Source organism: Vidua macroura, chromosome 25 (genome assembly GCF_024509145.1).
Source record: "Vidua macroura isolate BioBank_ID:100142 chromosome 25, ASM2450914v1, whole genome shotgun sequence".
In the NCBI taxonomy this organism is placed as follows: domain Eukaryota; kingdom Metazoa; phylum Chordata; class Aves; order Passeriformes; family Viduidae; genus Vidua; species Vidua macroura.
This window is the reverse complement of record NC_071595.1, coordinates 832,519-854,172: the sequence shown is the minus strand read 5'-3', so window position 1 is coordinate 854,172 and position 21,654 is coordinate 832,519. Positions and strand designations below refer to the sequence as shown.

The 21,654-nt window shown below is 43.2% G+C and overlaps 1 protein-coding gene across 2 annotated transcripts; it reads right to left on the bottom strand.

Moving 5' to 3' along the window:
• Positions 1-37: 37 nt before the first annotated feature.
• Positions 38-21,521, bottom strand: PSMB2 (proteasome 20S subunit beta 2). 2 transcript variants are annotated; one of them, XM_053999091.1, is made up of 6 exons: positions 21,381-21,521; positions 19,131-19,253; positions 18,496-18,566; positions 13,486-13,648; positions 11,801-11,850; positions 38-165 (listed from the first exon to the last, which is right to left on the bottom strand). In XM_053999091.1, exons 1-6 carry the CDS (start codon positions 21,469-21,471, stop codon positions 121-123), a joined length of 543 nt encoding a protein of 180 aa, XP_053855066.1. In that variant the 5' UTR covers positions 21,472-21,521; the 3' UTR covers positions 38-120. The 2 variants fall into 2 exon arrangements, with proteins under 2 accessions (XP_053855066.1, XP_053855065.1); XM_053999090.1 differs by lacking the exon at positions 38-165 and adding an exon at positions 10,745-10,984 and having other exon boundaries at positions 21,381-21,518.
• Between the last annotated feature and the right edge of the window lie 133 nt (positions 21,522-21,654).

Genomic DNA, 21,654 nt, shown 5'->3' with positions numbered 1-21,654 from the left:
AATGGTCAGGAAAAAGATGAACAAAGCAAAAACCAGATGATGTGTGCTAGCCCTGTATTGCTCTGTCCTGAATGGCACTTACAGATCTGGTGAAATCCAGCAGGTAAATCCACGGGGAACTCAGGTGGGAGCAACTCCCACGCCAGGCAGGACCAAGGGCTGGAGCTGCAGGATGTGACAGAGGTGGGGAAAACTATGGGATAAAAGAACACAAACAGGGAAAGATGACACCAAACCAAGAGGCAGGACACCCATGACATGGTCAGGAAGCAGGTTTAAGTAAATCTTACATGCCTCAGGTAAGAAGCTGTGATTTTTCATGGGAACAGATGTAAAAATGGCTTTTGACAACGGAAGAGGGTGATTTTAGGGAGCCTCCTTGCTGCCTTCCCTACATATCATTGCTCCTCACAGAGGAGCAGCTGGAGGGACTGAGCTATGGCAGCACTCCCTGCACTGGACCCTTCTCAGAGTTGCACCCCACAGGTTTCTCTGGAGGTGCAGAACAGGCTGATGGTCATAGAGGGAAAAGCCCAAACAGTCCCAAAAGAGACCACAGGAGGTTTGAAACACAAACCTCCATTTCAGGAAAGTGTGAAAGGAAACATTTAATGTCCTAACATAATCTGTGGGGATGGCTCAGCGTCAGAAACTTGCATCTAAATATTCCCTTCAAAGCTTAGGGAGGCATTTAAATTGGGAATCGGATTGGAAATGTCCCTTGGTAGGAGGTTTGTGAAAGCAAAGACCTAAATGACGGGCTCTGCAGGTCTGGTTTTGCTCTGGACCTTCCCAAAGGAAGAGCCAAGAAACAAGGAGGAGTCAGGGAGCAGAATGGAAATGCTACAGACACATCAGAGGCTTGTTTACACTTCAAAGCCAGTTTGGATAATGCAGGGCGTGAACCAAAAGCACAAAAACTATTCCTATTTAAAATTATTCCAAAGTAGGAGCGCCCTGTTCTGCATCAGCATAATCCACATTTAAATGGATTATGATAAAGGAGAGTAAGGTGCTTTTGTGCTACAATACAGGTTTCCCTACATGGGGTTATTTAGGATAACTATCCTGAAATAATTCCATTTGCAGACATCCTCTGGTGCACGGTATCAGAGCAGAGCAAGCAACGCTCCAACGCAGGATGAAAGTGTGTGTGTGTGTGTGTGCACACTGTAATATCCAGGCATGAAATATCATTTCCTAATTTAATCACATTATGCAAACCTGGCTTGGCTGGGGCACTTTGAATATCAAGGAATTCTTAGACACAGCACGGATGAGCAATGCAGACAGAGAATCAGGATCTGCCTCCAGTAATTACACACCACATCCATGGGGTGGAAAATACCTCCCTCCTCATTTTCCTTTTTGGGTACCTGCAAGTCTTTGGAATGTTTTATGAAGAACAGTCTGGTGCCTGAAAGGCCAGGACACCTCCAAAGACCTGTGAGTGGGAGGAAGTTGCATGATTTGGATTCACTTGTTGATTCCACCACAGATGCTCAAGATGAGTAATGGACACGTCACATAGGAGCAACTTTCTAAAAGCATCAAGACTTCCCAAAATTTTGGATCCCCTCATTCCTGCAGGCACAGAGCCACTTCAGAAGAGTCATGCAAGGGGTCATGCAAGGCCTGTTCTTGTCTGTACTGAAGTCCCCTCCCAGCTCCCTGTCAAACAAGGCCATCCCCTGACATGTCCTCTCCCTTTCCATCCTAAGAGAAAAAAACCATTTTACACAACTCCAGGCTCAACCCCAGTATAAATTCCCACACTGATTACAAATCTCATCGTGGGAAAATACATAGGATTGTGTCAAAGGGTAAAAATAGATCCAGGCTCAGGGTTTCTATGCTTGTTACAGAACACGCTGGAATTTCAGTTCTAAAGGGGAATGAAACAAAAAAAAAAATCTTTTTTGAATTAATTTTGAATGAATGACAAATCCAGGGAAACCACATATCAATCCTTGACAAGTGAAAAAGAAAAAGAGAGAAACTCTTCAACCCCTAAGAGTCAGCTGTCCCAAGGGCAAACCAAGGGGAACATGGAGCTGTGACTGTGCTGCATCATTAACACCAGGGAGCAGAGGCTGTGCTGGAATTCCACACAGCTTTGGACAGACTAAATAATTACCTTTAAACAGGCACCTTAAAAGCAACAGGGTAATAACAGCTCTCGGTGTGAAACAACCCAATAACCAGAGTTTGCTGACCTGTAGTTAATGCATTCCTTCCTATAGGAGAGTCCATTAAATTCCCAACTTCACATGCAGAATCCAAGGAGCCACATGGCCTGTGAGCAAGGCAAGCTTTTCCTGGTGGTGCAAGTGAATCAAAACACCAACACTGGAAACGTTTTCAAGTCAGGCAGTAAAATAAATGTTATTTGTGAGGGTGACACGATGCTCCCGAGATTATTGGTGTAGACCTTGCTCTCCCTGCCCAGGTGCAGGATGTGGAGCCTTCATTATCCAAACAGAGCTGGCACAGAGAGTCTGACCCAGCCATCACCCAGAATGTGGCCGTGCTGAGGCACAAGTTATCATTTTGGTCTTCCCACCTCAGCTCCTGTATATGAAAAAGAATTCCCACTGTGGCCACCTGAGCATTTCCATAGGACACCATAAATAGCAGTAATAATTCCAGACATTGAACATCCACCCAAGCTTTGTCCCCATGATTGTGGTGCTAAAGCGTCCCAGAACTTTTCCAAGGCAGGAAAAATTATGGCAGTGAAGTTCTGAATGGTTCCTCTGTATGTTTTTATCCTGACACCTTCAGATACTTCTAATTTGATTCTTTTCAGCAGAGAAAAGGCTAAAATCCCTGAGATCCAGAAGGATTTCTCATCAGGATAGCTTTGGTTTAGTAGCAAAGGTTATAGCCAAAGAAAATGTTAAATGGAGATAACTCAGCCTTTTTTGGGGTGTGAAATGAGTTCAGAGAAAGATCAATTTATTGCTCCAAGCCAAGAAGTTCTGCAGCATCTCAAGACGTGTCTGGATGCTTCAGCTTCTCACCTGAAAATGGCTCTGCTGTGCAGAATGCCTTAAACCCTTCTTGAGCTTTAGAGCCTTAAATTCACTAAAACATCCCCAAGAGGCAGCATTTTCTTGGTGTAACTGACTGACTTGCACCCAACAAAAAACAACTGGTCCATCATCGTCCTCTGGCCCAAAATTCCACGTGTTCTCTGGGATTGTATTTATTAGCTCACAGAACAGAGAAGTTTCAGCTAATTCTGCAATGGCATCTTGGATTTCTTTATCCTTAAACACGTGCTATAAGTAAATCACATTCTTCCCACTGGACACTCGAAGTCTTCCCATCAAACTTTTCCTTTGTCACACACCTGATCAAAGTGGATCCATGGATTCTTTTACTGGATGAGACTCAGAACATCAGTGGCTGAAATGGCAAGTGCCTTTATTCAGGAGTTATGAGAGTTTCACCTGGTGTTGAAGACCTCATCTCCAGTCACATGGAATTCTGACCAGATTCCTGTGCAGATTGAGTCTTCCAGGGAAATTGCTTTTCCAGAGATATTTTTTTCTTCAGAATGCAGCAAATACTTTCAAAAAAAGGAGCATTTCCTATGAAAACATTTTATCCAATCCAAATATCTGTCTCTGTTTCAGGAGGGTTACGCTAATGTTCCCACAGTACCTTGTTGTGCCATCAGACATCAAATCCTCATTGTATTAGACCCTGTGCTGAAACATCTTACTGGCAAATTTCTATTTCAGTAGATAAGTTTACAAAGGAAACAGTTACCTGCACCTCACTGAAAACAGATGTGACATGAAGAGCTGAAGGGACGTGGGGAGTTTAGGAAATGGTTGGGATTTGAACACAGACAAATCAACTCGAGCACCATAATTCCAAAAATCCCCAAAATGAATTTCAACAATCTGTTGCAAAGATATAATCTGTACGTTTATAATTTCATTTCCAATGATAAAAAAAACTCTCTCCTTTAAGAATGTCTGTTCCACTTCACTACCTGCAAAAGCCTTCCAGCAGGGAGGCAGGACACATAGGATGCAGACACTGCTGAGGAGGAGGAGGCTGGTGGAAAGGCCAGTTTGCTCAGTTTGGACCATGAAAACAACCTTTCTTACACCCTCTTGGTAATGTGCTGCTGTTTTGCCTCCTAAATGGACCCTGGCACCACAGGGAATTATTTAAGCCCAGGCCTCCCACTCCTGACCCATTTTCATTTCATTTCCTCTCCCAGCCCTGTCATATGGCAGCAGCACATTATATATTATATATTACAGATTATGGCTTTTGGAGTTTCCTGCTAATTTGGTCATCACAGGGATCCTCCAGGAGCACACAGTAATCACCTTGAGAGATGAGACCAGTCCTGTAGCACAGACAGCCCTGACTCAGCCCCGTTCAGGTTCTCTTTGTGAGGAAGGTGGGGTTTGGCACAAAACTTCTCCAAAAAAACTTCTCCAAAGTTCTCCAGAGCCAAAACAGGCACAGAGCATCCACAGCCCACCCCTGCCTCGTCAGGGCACTGGGAAAAAGGGAAGGTTTCAGACAAAGTGAAGCATTCAGCTGTCCTCAGGAAAGTGAGGAAGGCCCAAGAGATGGGAAACCCCTAAGGATCACCTTTCAGAACATTTGGTATATGGACCATTTAGAGAATACAAAGGTCTTACCTGGTAAAGCAGAAAACTTGGATGGAATGCTAAAAAAATTAAGGAACATTCTTGTTTTAAAAGTATTCCTAAAAAAGTTATAAATGCCTTTGAACCTGCTGAGCCAAGGAGTAATTCAGCAAATCCTGTGAGGAAAAACAGCTCTGTTCAGCTCAGCTTGGGGCAAAAATGTTTTCTATTAATTCCATGTGTTAATAAGCTTTTTCACAGCTTTTGAACATAAAGAACCTTTTGCTTTAGTACCCTGTAAATTTTGGAGCCAACATGGAAACCAAAACTGTAACTGTGTGGCTTCACAGCTCCTAAACACATCAGGAGGGGTCAACCTCAAATCCTCTCCTGGCTTATGTGAAAATGGAGCTCACACAAGCAGCCTTCCCCTGGCTCATCACAGCACAGGCCATCAATCCTGAGGCAAAAACCAACACAAAACCCTTGGAATATCAGATGTGCCCAAATAAAGCCCTCAGAGTGATGCTCTGGGCAGGTTTCTCCTGTGCACTGAGTGATCACTGTAAGACAAATTAAATTAAAACTATGTTTTAATTATTTTCTTCTTGAAGGTGCTCACTAAGAGCTATGTGAGTTTAAGGATGATTACAAAAAAAAAAAAAATACAAACAGGTTTGAACTGTATTATTTTAAATCAGAGAAAATAAGGAATAAGTAAACCCTAGAAATCCTTTCATATCCCAAACTCAGTAACAAAAGTTTCAGATACAAGGAACTGCTGTCCAAAAAAAGGAAAACCACCAAATGAGCTGACAGCTTTGGAAATGTTTTCCTAATTCCCATGTCAGAGTCTGGCTATGTACTTGGAAGTTTCTGATTCCCATATAATCCAAGTGGGCACGTTTTAATTACACAGACAAGTGCATTTTCTGCTCCAGCCAGGCCCATAATGCCACCCTTGAGCCACAGCCTTGGCACACTGCAGGCTTGTTGGGAGGGAGCAAATGAATGGTTTGTGATATCCCACATTCCAAACCAGCCATTGCAGACTTTTCCCCATTCTTTTTCTTCAGCAAATTGTGCTGTGGGATCACAGAAAGTCCTTTGAAAACAGTACCATGTGGTGGAGGAGCTTTTCCTTCCTGGCACAGCTGCTGATAAAATCCTGTGAGCATCCTCACTGTGAGCACACAGCAGTGAATGTCCAGAGCAGCTCTGCAAGGGAGAATTGTAATACCCTAAAACCCCTGAAGATTTACCTTAACTTCACATCCCTGCTTGTCAGTGCTTGAATTAACTAAGACAAGAATGGATTTCAGCTGCTGGTTTTGGGTTTTTGGCAAGTCACTGGCTATCTTCCTTTGTGAAAATATGGATAATTACCTGTGTCATAGAACAACTGCCTAACATTTGTGAAAAATAAAAGAAGCATCTTCCAAGGGAAGAAACAACCCTGTACATGCCACTTGCCACTGCTGGACAAGGCTCTGGTGCTCTCTCCATGAGTTCTGTGACCAGCAGCTGATCTGCAAGGCAGGAAGAGGACAAACCAGTTTGGGAGAAGGCAGCAGCGTGCGAGATCACTGCCCTCTGCTGAATCCAGAGCTGGGGAGACACACGGGTGTTCCCTACAAACCAAAAACTCTGGGAGCAGGGAATGGCATCAGCTGCATTCCCAGTGCAACATTTGGCAAGAGGAGATCAAGCACCACTGAGGCCCATGGGTGTTTTGGTGGTACAGTAGCAGGATATTGTCAATAATCCCCAAAATACTGACACAAAAAAAGATGGAGTTTCCTTTGGCTGATGTAAATTAACTCGAGGAGATCCACAATTTTCATGTTTGTGCATAAACACGAGAAATATTTAACAACATCAAGGAAACCTCTACTAAGCAAAATGTAATTTAACCAAATCAAAACACACCCAACCAAGAAATCACTTCAGAGGATTCAGTGATTAGGTTGGCCCCACCTTGTAGGGCTGTCTTAGAGTTGATTTATAGATCCAAAATTATTCCACTCTTGCTGGCATTCATATTTTGATTTTCTTTCTATAGATTTGATCAGCAGAATTTCGTTTTTCATAAATCTTGCTAACTTTACTGCATTACACAGGGAAAAATACCATCCTGGCTGTTCTGAAACAGATCCTTTTAGACACCCTCTCCCCATGCCCCAGCAGCAAAGGGTTTTCTCTGCCTTCCACAGCTGTCTCGAGTTAAACTACATGAATCAGCTTATTGGATAACGACCTAATTGCACATTAGCACAGAAACAAAACACTTAAACTGTCACTTTACATTTTCAAGACAACTAACTTATTTTTTAACATAGTCCTCAGCTAGTCAGAGATCTAAACCAACATAGTCAAAGGCATGGAAAATAGACAAGTTGAATATTTTAATTCCACCATTTACATTTTGTTTTTTTTTTTTTTTTTAATCTATTAAAACAACTGATGTCTGTTTAGCTTGATCAGTGAAAATTTCCTGCACTAAATTACTGTTGATGGCTGATAACAACACATGGAAACCCTATGTAAGGTTAAACCCTCAAGGAATTAAAAATGGCTTGAAGGATAAACTTTTTACAATTAGTATAAATTAATTTTCCTTAAATATATAAATATAGTGTTTCACAGGTAGCAGAGGATTTTTATTCTTTAAATGCCAAGTTATTTAATACAAAAGGAATATTCTGTCCCTGCTTCAGATGGGAAAATGGACTCAACCAATCCTATGAGCATAATCTCTAATGTCAGCCCTGGCATGGGCTAATGCCTCTTGGAGGAGCCTACTGTCAAAACTAGAGACAAGAGCAAAGAAAACATCCTTGGGAGAGCTCAGCCTGATCTCTCCCCTCTGCTCCCACATCTTGACTCTGGGAAGTGACAGCTCCATTTGGTGACAAAGTTTCTGCCAGCGACTGATCATCATGAACAGAAGTCGAAGTCAAGGACTGCCAAGAATATGCTGTAGGATTGATCACACACACTTTATTTCTATTTTTTTTTTGTTATTAGGCAGTCTCACAAATTTCTGTCGGGGACCCTCAGGTTTGCACTGAAACCCAGTCCCTGCCTGAGGTTCTTCACCTGCCCAGGGCTGGAGCATCTCTTGGTTTAACAGAACAGGGCCATGGATTTCTTGAAGAAATCCTGGGGAAAGGAAGGTGAATCAGCCTGGGGGGCTCCCCCTCACCAGCAGCTCCCCACAAAAGTGAATACAACAGGATGGGAGACAGTTTCACCTTCCAGGCATTTCAGTTTTTGATTGATGTCCCTCCTTGGCTGTCACTTCACTCAAGATGACTTTTGAGTCGTGGAGTCACTTTTAGGCAGCAGAACTGCCTTGGCACCACTACAGATTTGTGTGAGACCAATTCCACAAGGCAGCTGAGCTCTGACGGCTCCTCTGGGCCAATGCTTCTGGTCACAGGGAGGTCTATCCCAAAACACAGGTTTTCCTCCATGGAAAAGGTGTAATTAACACCAAGAAAAAGCCCCGTGAGCTGCACCTACGCTCACATTCCTCTTCCAGCAAAGCACTCAATGTGGCCTAAGGCACAGAGAATCTGTAAACTGATCTTGGAGCTAACTCCAAGCTCTGGAGAGATGAGCTGGTGATGGTCTTTTCCCCAGGAAAAGACTATCCTTAAACAGGAAACCTAACACGAGAAAAAGGGCCTTGTTAACTCTTTGGGCCCTGAGGCTTTGAGAGTAAAACATATGGTCAGAATTACCAGGCAAGGCAAGGCAGAGCAGCTCACCATGGCCACAGTGCCCCAGGAACAAGGTACCTCGACTACTACATTCATTTCTCATAATATGAACCACAAAAATTAGTACAAAGCAGTATTTTCTTGCAGTGCTCAATTATTTCAGCAACTTCTTATGAAAGAGGTCTGTCATGACAAATACAAATGGAGAGGTGAATTCTTTCAAAAAGGGATTCCTGGATTCTAGGCAAAGTACGGTTTTCAGAAGCTTTAGGGCTAAACTTGAAGCAGGTAAGAAGTTTTCTACTCTTTCATTAACTTAAATATTGGTTTTTCAAACAGATTCCATGTAATACTGTCCAAAATGAAAACTGGCTTCTGAATTTGAGTATCAGCACATTTTAAAAAGTTATACAGCAAAAGTATCACACTTCTCCTTAAAAAGTATGAATTCTTGGAAAGTCCTCAAAAAAATCTCCTTTGTTAGAGGCTACAGTCCAATCTCATCGTGGGCCAGTTCTTTTGTTCCTGGTTTGGATTTATTCATTCCTCGAGGTTGCTGCTCCATTGGCTTTGGATGCAACCCCTTGGATCTTCCTTTCCATGGGGGATTCAGATCCTGGGCCCTGCCCTTGGGCAAAACATATGTTCCACTCCAACCTGGATCCAACCAGAGAATAATTGTTTTATGTTTATTAATCACCTGCATGCAAATAGGTGCCAATAAAAACTCCAGGCAGATTCTCTGCCAGGCTCACATCACCCAAGAGCTCCACACCCCAGTTTGGTGTCTGAACAATGAATCCCTCCAATGAAGAGGCATCGCTGCTTTGATATGCAGTGACAAAAATATCACATCAGCTCAGCCCCTCTGCAGTGATGAGTTTGAAATGAGACAAGAAACCTGCAAAAACATTCAACATCAGTGGTAAAATAAATTAGAGATGCTGCATTAAGCTAAACAAGTACATTAATGCAACACGAAGGGGTGAGATTTCAGCGGCGGAACGACAACGCTCCGACTCTGCTCGTGTTAAATGTGACCTGCCAAGAGGAAATCGTCAGGCTGGGGACTGCTGAGTGTGAAAGTTTAAAAGGTTTTCAAGAGATAAAGTGAGTTTTAGCAAAATGTTTCAGAGTTCTGTGCCATTTGCCTTAAATAAAAGCCATTGCAGCCATTACAGCCAAACCAGCTGTAATTAAACTCATTCTGGGAAGACTTGAACTACAAAGCCTGATGGGACTCCGGGGAAGAATTAGATTTAAGTGAGAGGCAGGGTGACTGAAGGCACTGGGGCTGCAAATTTCTTCTGTGTCATTAAGCAAGTCTCAGTCTCATCCATTCCAGAAGACAGGAATACTTTAAGACTGACAACTTTTTTTTGGAAAGGAATGAACCTTCTCAAGCACACCACTGAGGTAAGACCAAAAAGCTTAGACAAATCAACAGTGAAGTTAATGTGAACACACAGCTATCAGTCTCCACACTATCCTGTACACATCTACTCTGTTTCCAAGATTCTTTTTCTGAGCTTATTCAAACATAAAAAAGCACCCAGAGCAATTTTAATGCCAATTCAAGTAGGGAAGGAGTCACACCAAAAACTGTTCTCAGAAAAATCACTTCTGGGCAGACCACGAGTATCAGCCACATGATAATTATCTGGGGCTGTTCCATGAATGGGGGTTTTATAGGGAAGCAGCATTTTGAGCCTAGATGGATCATCAGGGATTATTCTCAAGGAAACAAAGCTCTAGCTAGCTGAGAGTAATTCAAAGATTTATGAGGAGTGCTGCAGTTTAATTTCTCACTGAGCTGCTTTCATGTACTTCTAAATGTACAGACACATCAATTAAGAAACATCACACAATTGATATGTTAGTTTCTATTTAAAATACTACTTCAGTTCTATTTAATGTAGTTATGAACCCACTGTGCCAGCAGAATCCTCTTTCCCAGTAACAGAACCATTGCCAGGTGAGTTAAAAGTGCATTTTAAAATCCATTCTACTTGGAAACCTTTGTATCAATCTAATTCAAGTGAAAAAAAAAACCTCTATCAAAAGCAAATTAGGTCTTTGAAAACCTGATAAATATTTTATACAGCAAAGAGTGGTAACATCTTTGTAAAAATAAAGTAGATGCTGCATGTTTGGCATGGACCACTTGCCTGGGGTTTGATGAGCTTTAGTGATGAGAGGGATGACAGCACAATGTCATCTAGAAAATAGAGTTTTCCCACAAATAAGAAATTTGGAGAGCAGTAAAATCTCAGAAGAGGAAAGATAAATAACCTGAATGTACCTCCATGAACTGTAAATCAAGTTTTACCTTCACCGTGGAACAATTTACTCCAATCCTCTCAGGAAGGATCAGTGGAATAAAAAGATAAAACTGGCTATATAAATGTCAGGCTTTATTCAAGCTCCCACTGCAGTACATTACTCATGTGCTTCAAATGAATAGAAAAAAAAAAAAAAAAACCCAAGAGAGGACAAAACAAGAAGACTGCTGAAGAAAGATCTTGGGGGTTAGGACTCCACTTTGGCAAGGGGTATATTGTCCACTTCGTGGATGCCCTCCTTGTCAATGAACCGGGCGTTGAAGGAGGTCAGGTTGAGGATGAAGCGTTTCTGAAGCTGTTCAGCAAAGACAAAAAGACAGAAGAAATGAGATTCACTCAAATAAAAGAGTATGCTTTCAATTTCCATCCTGGTCCTAGTGACCCAAAGTATTAGGAACTAGAGTGGGTTTTTTCACTGCTCAGGAGTGAATTGGTGGGAGTTTGTTGTGAGATGATCGACATTAGACAAGCCTCAGGTAAAGATGCAAAATTGCCTGGTAACAAGGAAGACATTTAAGCAGGAAAACTAGAGTGGGCTAAAATTTTGGATACAAAGTGTACATATCACAGAGATATTTCAAACAGGACCTCTTCAGAGCACTTCTTGATGCTACATTCAAATCAATCTCTTAAAGACAAGGATAAAAACTATTTTCCTACAACAAAAGCCTTGGTGTCTGAAATGTCTGGAGTCTAATGTTGACACTAAAATTGGTCATGAACTTTAAGGTCAAGGCTTTACCTCAGTATCACTTCACAACCTGGAAAAGAATTAAGTGTATACTTCCAAGAGTTCTTAAGTGTAACACAAGTGACAAGGATGCTGCAGGACGTTCAGAAGAAACATAAGAGGAAAAAGTCTGGATCAATATTATGCTAAGCATGCAAAAAGCACAAGTTTACATTCTGGAGGACGTGAACCGTGCAAAGGCAACCCAACTGCCTGTAAATCCTTTTCCTCAGTAGCTATTCCACATCTGGCCAGTGCCTTTATTACCCTTCTGGCAAAGGCAGCAAGAAACGCGACAAGAGGAACAGGAAAGTATCAGCGAATGAATGCAAACAAACATTCCTTTCTCAGGAGCATCAGGGCCTGAGTTCAGCAACTCACCTCCTCTAGACATTTTTTTAAGAGCTCCACAGCTTCCTCACGTGTGATACCTGAAAAGGAAAACATCCACAGATTGATTTCATTAGAGACCATCTCTCTCCACAGAAACTTTTATTAAATTTAAACAACTTTTCAGCTGAGCACCAAAGCCTCTCCTTCCCAGCTCACAGAAAACACTTTCCAGATGTCCCGAGGACGCCCTGCACCGCAGTGCTCACGCCCCAACAAGGCATTGAGAATCGATTTGTTACAGGGAATGGGAAGCATGACGGAATTCTGCCTCCCATGGCCAGGGCCTGGCTCAGAGAAGCCCAGCCACCTCCCTCTCCTACAGTTTTCTGCAGCTCTAAATCAGCTCCAGCTGCCCCGGCCGGCTGCGAGTCCAGGGCAGGAGGTGGAGATGGGTTTAGCGTGATGTTCCTGCTGGGTATGAGCTCAATAAAGGACAAGGCACGTGTGGGATGCTCCTGCTATTCTCACACTTCAGGATAAAATCCAGCACTCTATAGGGGTGACGAGCCATGACAATGAAGTTCATTATTTTCCTCTGTTCCACAAGGAATGGTGAAAATGGAACAATAGATTGTTAAGGGACATGACTAGAAAACAAACAGGGTCTAAAACTTCTTTCTAGGCTTTGTTCCAGACCTGCATCCACTGCTCAGGCAAGTGAAATGAAAATGATCAGTTTATAGCTACATTTCTTGAAGGAGGTAGATGAAAGGATTTCTAATCTCAGAGCAGAGATAATAACTTAAACTCAGCTTTGCACACAGGAGTCAAATAGTTTGTAGCTAAAGCCAAAGATGTCAGATTAACAATATTCCATGCTTTGCACATTTCCTTATCTGCACAGTGGGGATGGGGCCACGTATATTCCTTGGCACTGGATTATGATTCTAAAACTAAAAATTTAGACAGGTACAAACATGTACAAGAGTTATGATGAGCAGCTGCCAAGTGCACAGAACTGTGAATCTAAAGTTTAAAACCTCTCTGTTTCCCACAGAAGCTGTGGCTGCCCCATCCCTGGAAGTGTCCATGGCCAGGTTGGCCAGGGCCTGGAGCACCCTGGGATAGTGGAATGTGTCCCTGCCCATGGCAGGAGGTGAAATGAGATGAGCTTTAAGGCTCCTTCCAACCCAAACCATTCCATGCTCTGTGATTCATCACCACCACTTCAGAGTGCTAGAGATGTTCTTGCTAGGAATGTCTTTTCATTTGAATGTTTTTAATTTATCATAGACAAAGCCAATCCAAGATAGGGAGGAACAGGATCTGGGACTGACCTCTGAATATTGATACTCTGGGAAAACGTACATGTCAGAGCCAACAGACAAGCAAGAAGATAGAGCTGTCAAACTGTTATTTATTAAAAGCAGACTACCAGCTGCCAATGGTCCAGGAAAGTCTAATCATGTTTTAGAATAACTGACATGTCCTTTACTCCCAGTCTGTTATGCTGCAAACCAGAAAAAAATGTAAGGAGTTGACCAGTTTTCTGTTACTATGCTAGCAAAACCAAAGGCAACCTTTCGAGCTCCATTTATCTAACAAAAAGTCAAGTTCCAATCTGTTGCACCACAGCAATGCCAGCTGATTCAGCAAATGTCAGTCCCACTGGTTAATAAACTCAAGGCCTAAATTGAAGCAGGAGAATTTTCCTGTCCAGTGGCTCCACTCACCTGGCTTGTAATAGCGGTCAAGGATGCTGAGGGTAAGGAATGCTCCATATCCATGTGCTGCAAAAGGAGCCTTGGCCAGAGCTGCCAGGTAGTCCATGTAGTACAGGGCAGGGCCCTCGTGGTCGTCATAGCCAGCCAGGAGAAGGTTCACATGGTAGGGGGTCTGCCAAGAGAAGTGATGTTTTCGTTGGAGCACTCACACCAAATCTTTGAATCCTGATTCCCTACGCACCAGGGAGCAGCAGCAGAGCTGATCACCCAATTCCTTATCATGAAGTGCTACATAGTCCTGTCGGCAGCACGTTGTGGGTCTCAAGCTAAAAATGATCAGGTCTTCTGCTAACATGGACTGCACAAGCAAATAAAACCAGAGAACACTTATTCTCTTGCAAACCAGTGTGTTTGGGTGTTTTTACAGCTTTCACAACACGCTCAAACTTTAAAAAACTTGAACGCAGTTTTCACGCCAGATTCTTTCACCTCCACATAAAACTTGTGGATTTTTCCTGCTGACACGTGAGCACAACATGAGCATTTTGCAGTTTCTAAGAACTCTTTGTTCATTTAACCTGCTCTTTGCTCTCTTCCCAGTCCCCCTCACAGTGAGCACGGCCTGTCTCAGCACGTATGAAAGCTCTCACACAGTGCAGTTACACACAGTGTCCTGTTCACTGGCAATTTGGCTTTTATTGCATGTACCAAGTTTAATCTTTAATATTTGGCAGTTTACTCCATGTTCTGGGTTTAGTGTTCCATCATCATGAATAAATCAGACATCTCTTATTCTCCTACATCTCCTTCCAAGATCTGTACTTTGTAAAACCATGAAACACACGTGCACTGTATTATTTTTAAACATAGGATCAAAAAAAAAAAAAAGTGGGCATTGTATGTATTTTTAAAAGCAGCTTTTATATACTTCCAGTATTTCTACACAATGTTTCTTATTAAATTAATTGTACTAACAGGATATCTCCAAACTGCTGGAAAACCTGGATCAACAAAGCAACAAAATAAGAAAAAAAAAAGATGATGCAACTACCAGATTAAAAAAGCAAACAGAATTTCACCCTAAAGCCAAAACATTAACTGCATCATAGGAAAAGTTCATTTTGATACTCAATACAGTAAATTTACACACACACACAAACAAAAAAATAATCACACGCCACTATATTTTTACTTTCAGACAGTATGAAAGAATAAAGCAGGCTACAGTTATATATAAAACATCATTTTAAATTGTGTGATTTAATCTTCAAAGCATCCAAGAATATTTGGAAAGAAGTTACCATGCAGCTGTATTGGTTTAATTAGGCTGTATTTCATCATTTATTTATTCTGAAACATCACACAAGTTGATATTTAAGAGCCATGACACAAGATCACTCAAATTATTGTGTGACTTGGAATTACCAACATTGGCATATGCAAGATACTCAACCATAAATAAATGGTGTTATACAGACTTAAACCCATCTGTAAACTGATTTTCAGTTTTAAGTTCTCTTGCTAATGGTCTCTGAGACTTCTTAAAACTCAAATGCAAATAATTATCCCCCATGCCTTATTATTCTAGAAAGGCAGGATTTAAACATTAGTAAATATACATAATCTATTTACTATTTCCATGATTATAAATGAAATTTGCAGCGTAACACCTCGATGCTGCAACTGGAATTTCTTGTACATCCCAATCCTTTTGTCCACTCCAAAGGCAGCCTTCCTTGACTTCTATAACGTGGTCCATACCAATAATTCTCAACTCTTTATGAAGTTAGTGTGGTTAAAGGGCCATCAAATGAGTGATGACTCACGCTCCAGGACATTATTTTTAACCCCAACTTCCCTTCCTACAGAAGCACCATTTCCCATCCCAAGTAGTTTTGCACTTGGTGCTGTTTGATTTAAAATAACGACAGCAATTAGGAGATGTGTGAAATTGTTCAGAATTTACAGCTGAAGAGCACAGTTGTGCCAAAGAGCCCAACCCCAGCTCGGTGGTGACACAGCCCTGTGACATCTGGCGGAAGCCAAAGTCACAGCGAGGGGGCAAAGGTGGGAGCAAGGAAACCTCCTGCCAAGTGTGGACAAGGGGAGAGGAGCTGAAAGCTGCATTTGGAATCCAGCCAGACCCTGTCACCTATAATTAAACAGCACCACAATCACAGACTGAACTTCATCACCTTTGGAGGGCAGGGGGCTTTTTTCCCTACTTTGCCCCCCCACAACCTCGGCAGTGAGTTCAATGTACTAAACCCTGCACTGGATTCAGCAGGTGAACCAGGTGAGGTGCTGGAACAGGGAACCACAGAATGCTGGAATGATTTGGGTTGAAACAGACCTTAAAGCTCATCCCATTCCACCCCCTGCCATGGCCAGGGACACCTTCCACTGTCTCAGGTTGTTCCTGGCCTTGGTGTCCTGGCCTTGGACACTTCCAGGGATCCAAGGAAGCAGCCACAGCTTTTCTGGGCAACCTGAAAACCTGAAAAGTGCCAGGGCCTGCCCACCCTCAGAGGGAACAATTCCTTCCCAATATCCAATCTAACCCTGCTCTCCTTCAGCTTAAGGCCATTCACCTCCATGAAAGCCAAAGCACCTTCCAGGTTTGCCCTGATCAAAAATCACAAATATTTGTTTCAGATCCTGCTTTGGAGCAGAAATCTTGTGTTTTAAAAAGAGAAATGTCATGAAAAACCACATGGTGACTATTGTTGCATCAGACTATCAAGTAGAAGCAAAGACAACAATGATGTAATGGCCTTAAGACACAAGCCCAGTGTCACTACACTTGATACTTTCCACCAGAAGAACAATTTCAAGGCACTGCCTTGTGAGCTATCCCCAAGATATCAAGAACTTGGACTACAGGAGTCATGAGAACCCTAAATGAAATCAAACTGGGTACCAGGGAGGAACCCAGATGGTGATGAACAATGCAAAACAAACTCTATTTTGATCTTGGCTACAGCAAGAATTGAAATGCCTGAGGAAGTCCTGCTGTAGTTTAACCTTCCCTTTCATACACCTTTTGGCCTCCTGTAACAGCTTCACACAGTGAGTGACAATAAAACAACAAACTACCTTTTCCCCACCAAACTTTTTACTTCTCAACTATTTTCCCACTCCTAACAGGAGGTGCTGGCATGTTTTACCTTTTAATTTTTATTTTCATGATCCACATGATTACATTAGCAGCCTCCAGGAATCCCTTATACAGTTTCAAGCACCAGTGTTAATCCTTCTGGTATCCCACATATAATGACGAAAATGTAACAAAATTCACAGGGGAAAAACCCAACTCTGATGGCAAGGCTTGTATTGTAAAATTCTAAATGTCACAAACAAACCATGAAGTTAGAGAAAAAAGCTTCTGCCTGCAATGTGGAGATCAGTGTAGTGTGACAGCAGTGTCAGAGAGCGCCGTGTGCCCTGGGGTGTTGCCATCTGCACCAGAGCAGCGTTTTGTCTCTGGTAAATAAACACATCTGCCTCTGCCAGTGTCCTCCCCACTCTGCTGCCCATCTGGAGCAGGTGAGCTGGAAGACAGGCGTGGGCTCAGCAAGGAGTGGAGCCACAGGGAGGACCAGGCCCCAAGGGACGTGGCACAGAGGAAGACAAAGGTGCTTCCTGATGGGCAGGTTTACCAAAAAGCCAGTTTAAGGTACTTCAGATCATATATAAGAAATAGCTGCCTCTGCTGGAAGGGGACAGGACGCTCAGACTCAGCTGTGCAGGTCAGTTGTCCCTGAGAGGAGCCATGAGCACCAGGGCCAGCCCCAACAGCATCACTGCTTCACATCAGTCTTGAGAACTGCACAGGAATGCACAGAACACACACAGACCTTCCAAATCACACCTCAACACAAGCTAAAGCAAACAGCACCACTGCCAACCATCACCTGCCAGCCATGCAGTTGGATGAAGCCATTTAAACCAGAAGAGTAGTGTGGAACCACAGAATATCCTGAGTTGGAAGGTACCCACAAGGAAAACTTTCCACCTGCAGCTGTGATACGCATTAGAAAGGAGAACAATGATCTTTGGCTGTTCCTGTGCATGAGTTCTAGAAGAATTCTCACTCCACATGTGTAGTTCTCAGCAGTACAGCTCTGAGGATAATACTGGCCTTTATTTGCTACTGTAAAACCTGATTTCAGGCCCGAGAAGTACACTGTTAGAACAGCAGAACAGTTTAACCCACGCTCTATCCCTGACATAGCTGATCAACTTCATTCTCAACATCCTCTTTATTCCTGTTTTCTTTCATATAGCACATTAACATTCTTCTCAATTAAATGCTTCCTGACCTTAGATCATTAAAGGTTTGTTTGCCTCCTCTCAGCAGCTTTTCATACTTTGAAAAAAATCACCCTGGGAAACATCGCTAATTGCAGTTCAGTAACTTGAAAACACAACCCCAACTTGGATGTGGTATTTACCAAAAGCCTCATGTTGCTGTTTACAAAAGGCACTTGTTTTCCTAAGTACATCAAACAGCTTTGCTCTATGAAATCATTTTCCAAGAAGATTAAACGGATTTGGAGCATTTGCATGAAAACCCACAACCTTATCTCGATGTTCAAGAAGTTTAATTCATTTCACGTCTGCAGTGTGTGACAAAGTGTTGATTGGGCCCAAGGCTGGAATTTTAAGTCTATGGCTCTATCAGTTATTGATAAGTGATGTGATAAGTTTTTAAAATAAGGAAATCAAGTTCTATTTTACTAAGACATCAGCAATGTGAACTCACAGAATCTCAAAATCATTGATGTTGGAGAAGACCTCCAAGATCATCGAGTCCAACCTGTGACCCATCAAGCCTTGTTACCCAGACCAGAGCACTGAGCGCAACATCCAGCTGTTCCTTGACCCCATTATGTCCCTGAGCAGCCAGTTCCAAATCCATCACCAAAGACAACAGCTCCCACCTTTTTCAGACTCCACTGTTTGGGGATGGAAATGTTCCCTGGAAGCCGGTGCCAAAATCTCTCCGCTGTTACTCACCCGACTCCGGAGATAGTCCGCGAGGTTTCGCCGGGTGAAGTTTGCAGCTGCAGTGGGAGACAATTCATAACCTGGAGAAGAAATGGGATTATTTATTTGGCAACAGCCCAAATCATTCATGCTTCACCCCCACCTTCCCATGTCCTTTTTGAAATAACGAAATGTTCTTTAGTGATAAAATGTAGTGCCTTTTGTCTAATTCTGGTTTATTCTGAAAGCTACAAGCATAAACAGGGCCCTCAGACTTTGGGTAGTTCATATCTGTATGGACCAGAGAAATACATGGCTTCAAAAAAATTAAAATATTAAGGACATGCAGCTTGACTTTTTTGTCCAGTATATCAGAACTGCTGACAGCATGCAATGGACATATTAAGTGAATAGTAAGTCTGTCAGTAAAATATTTATGTCATTTATATTGCAGAGAAGTTTGCTGGGATTTGGATAAACCATTTAATTTATACTGTACAATCCAGACTCTGTTTCTGCATCCTGCCTGAATATCACCTTTGCTGGACACTAAAAATGCAAAAATCTTTACAGAAGGTTTGAGAACAGCACTTTCCACCAACGTTCACCTGGAAACCACCCTTAGCTCTGCTCCCAAACCCCAGGGCCTGTCCTGATTCACTCACCATTTCTCATTTTGTAGAGCTGAACATTTTTCTGGATGTATTCTGCAAACTGCACTGTGTCCCCAGGCTCCCCCACACACAGAAGTAAGATCTTTTCACTCATCTTAAACATTTTGTCATGGTCTAGGCAAAGAAAAATAATGTTGAGTGCCACAGTCACGAGGAAAAATAAATTATTTTGGCAATATCCTGACACATCAGGACTTTAGAGAAGCAAGAAAGAGATTTGGATAACTGCATCATGACCTGGAGCACCAGTAAAAAGCCTTTCTGAGCACACACTGACATTTGGTGTCTCACAGCTGGTGACACAGAAGACAAGAGTTGCTGAAGAGAAACAAAGCCCTTCAGGAAGGGAGGCATCCCAGAAATATACAGTATTTCCTACCTTAGAAGCAAGGTAGGAAAGAATAAAGCTTCATACAGAATATTGTGTTTAAAGCATAAGGTTTTGCTTCCTGGGATCAGGAGTAGGAATTTTGCTCAGTGACTATTCAACTTTATTCAAATATTCTGCAACAGAAGCAAATAATTTAATATAAAGCTGAAATATCAACACACAGAGCAAAAGCAGTTTTAGGAAATCCAGAAACAAATTCCATGTTAAATGATGCCCTTTTCCTTATATCCAGCCACCCCAACACCCAGAAGTTTACATGAACAAAGCTTTTCCAGAAACATTTCTTTTGCTTGTCATTTTCTTTTGGGGAAAAAAACCAAACCAAACAACCAAAGAGAACAAAAATTAAAGTAATGATTATAAATCATAACGAAGCCGACTTATAAGCAGGAAATTAAGGAACAGTAATCCATATTTTTAGTCATAACTGCAGTTTAAAACAGTTTTGTGTTCGAGGGGATCCAAGCTGTTGCAATGACAGTGCTGGAGACAATCCTGTGCTCGCAGAGTCTCCTCTCAGCAGAGCAGGATCTGGCACTTGGATACCCCAGGCAGACACTGAGCAGCTGCTGGAGGGAAGGGAAAATCCAGCCTGGCCTTGGGCACTGCCAGGGATCCAGGGGCAGCCCCAGCTGCTCTGGGCACCCTGTGCCAGGGCCTGCCCACCCTCACAGGGAACAATTCCTGCCCAAAATCCCACCCAACCCTGCCCTCTGGCAGTGGGAAGCCATTCCCCGTGTCCTGCCATTGCAGCCCCTTGTAAATTCTCTCTCTCCATCTTCCCTGTAGGCTCCCTTCAGGTACTGGAAGGGGCAATTAGGATAAGATTTCTCCAGGCTGAAATTTATTTACAAATAAATAGTCTAAACATAGATCTGAAATGTATGGGTTTCCCCACCCAGCAAAAGCAACTAAATCCTATGTTCAAAGTACATATTTCTTAAAGCTTATGAACAAACCTATGTGGAACCAATATTAACCTAGACAACATTATTTAAAGTGATAACATTTTTATTTTGTATGTACCACCAGCTTTCACAACCTCTAACACTGCTCCAACTGGCTACCACAGACTTGAAGTGAAACATTTGAAGTAAAAATAACATTTTTATATAGATTTATTTTTATTCATTTGTATAGATCTAGCGATCCTCTATTCTACAACTTTCTTTAAAAGAGCTACTAAAGCAGTCTTTAGAACAGACCAAGCCTCAGTCTAGGCCATTGCAACAGCAGGAAGAAAAATTGATTTTAGAGAATTCCAGAGACGTGGTGACGCCCTGGATGTTTTACCACACAAAGAAACCAAAGCCATGTTTCAGTCTGGCTCCTGCGCCCTGTGCTGGGAATCTCACTGACACTTTTAGTCCCCCTAATCCCTTTTCTCACATTAATTACGTTTTACCAGTGAATTAGGCACAAAGGAGCACCTCCTGTCACACATCGTTATGCCTGTGCAGTTTTTTAACACTTTTACGTTGCTGTTCAGGGCGAGGTTTGGGATCACAAGCCTACGCTCACCTGAACAGGTAAATTGAGCTGACAACCCAGCACAGAGCGGCCACGCTCGGTCACGACTGGGGACTTTACCCGGAGCAAGCGGCGACTTAAGCCCCGCTTTGGCTCTGCGCTCCAGAGGCCGCCCTACACTTCCTACAGCGACGACACCTCCCTGAAGGGCCCGGCAGAGCTCAAACCGAGCAACCGAGCAACCTCCTCCCCTGCGAGCAGCCTCCCCTCAGCCCGAGCGGCGGGCCCGCCGCACCCCAACCGCGCACACGCCCGGGGCCCTGGGGCACCCTACCGGGCCGGGGCTCAGCACGGCGCCCCGGCGCCTCCCAGGGTCTCACCGTGCTTCATCTGGATGATGCTGGTGGCCGCCACGGTGTCCGCGGCCACCAGGACGTAGTCAGGGCCCTGAATGCCGATGAGGTACTCCATGGCCGTGACACAGCGCGGCCCGGCCCGCCCCGCCGCGCCTGCGCGCCCGCGCGCGCCGATGGCGTCACCGCTCGCGAGAGCCGCGGCCCGCGCGGGGCCGCGGAGCCCTGAGGGGAGTGGGGGGGCGGGAACGTGAGGGGTCGGGATCCGGCCCTTTGGAATAACGGCATGGTTAAATGTGGA

What these genes read in the sequence shown, in the direction of transcription:
- PSMB2 (XM_053999090.1), bottom strand. Translation starts at nt 21,471, where the DNA reads ATGGAGTACCTCATCGGCATTCAGGGCCCTGACTACGTCCTGGTGGCC. An exon ending in CATCATCCAGATGAAGCACG is followed by an intron (nt 19,254 to 21,380) that starts GTGAGACCCTGG and finishes TTCTTTGCCTAG; the next exon opens with ACCATGACAAAATGTTTAAG. An exon ending in TAAAAAAATGTCTAGAGGAG is followed by an intron (nt 10,985 to 11,800) that starts GTGAGTTGCTGA and finishes TTTGCTGAACAG; the next exon opens with CTTCAGAAACGCTTCATCCT.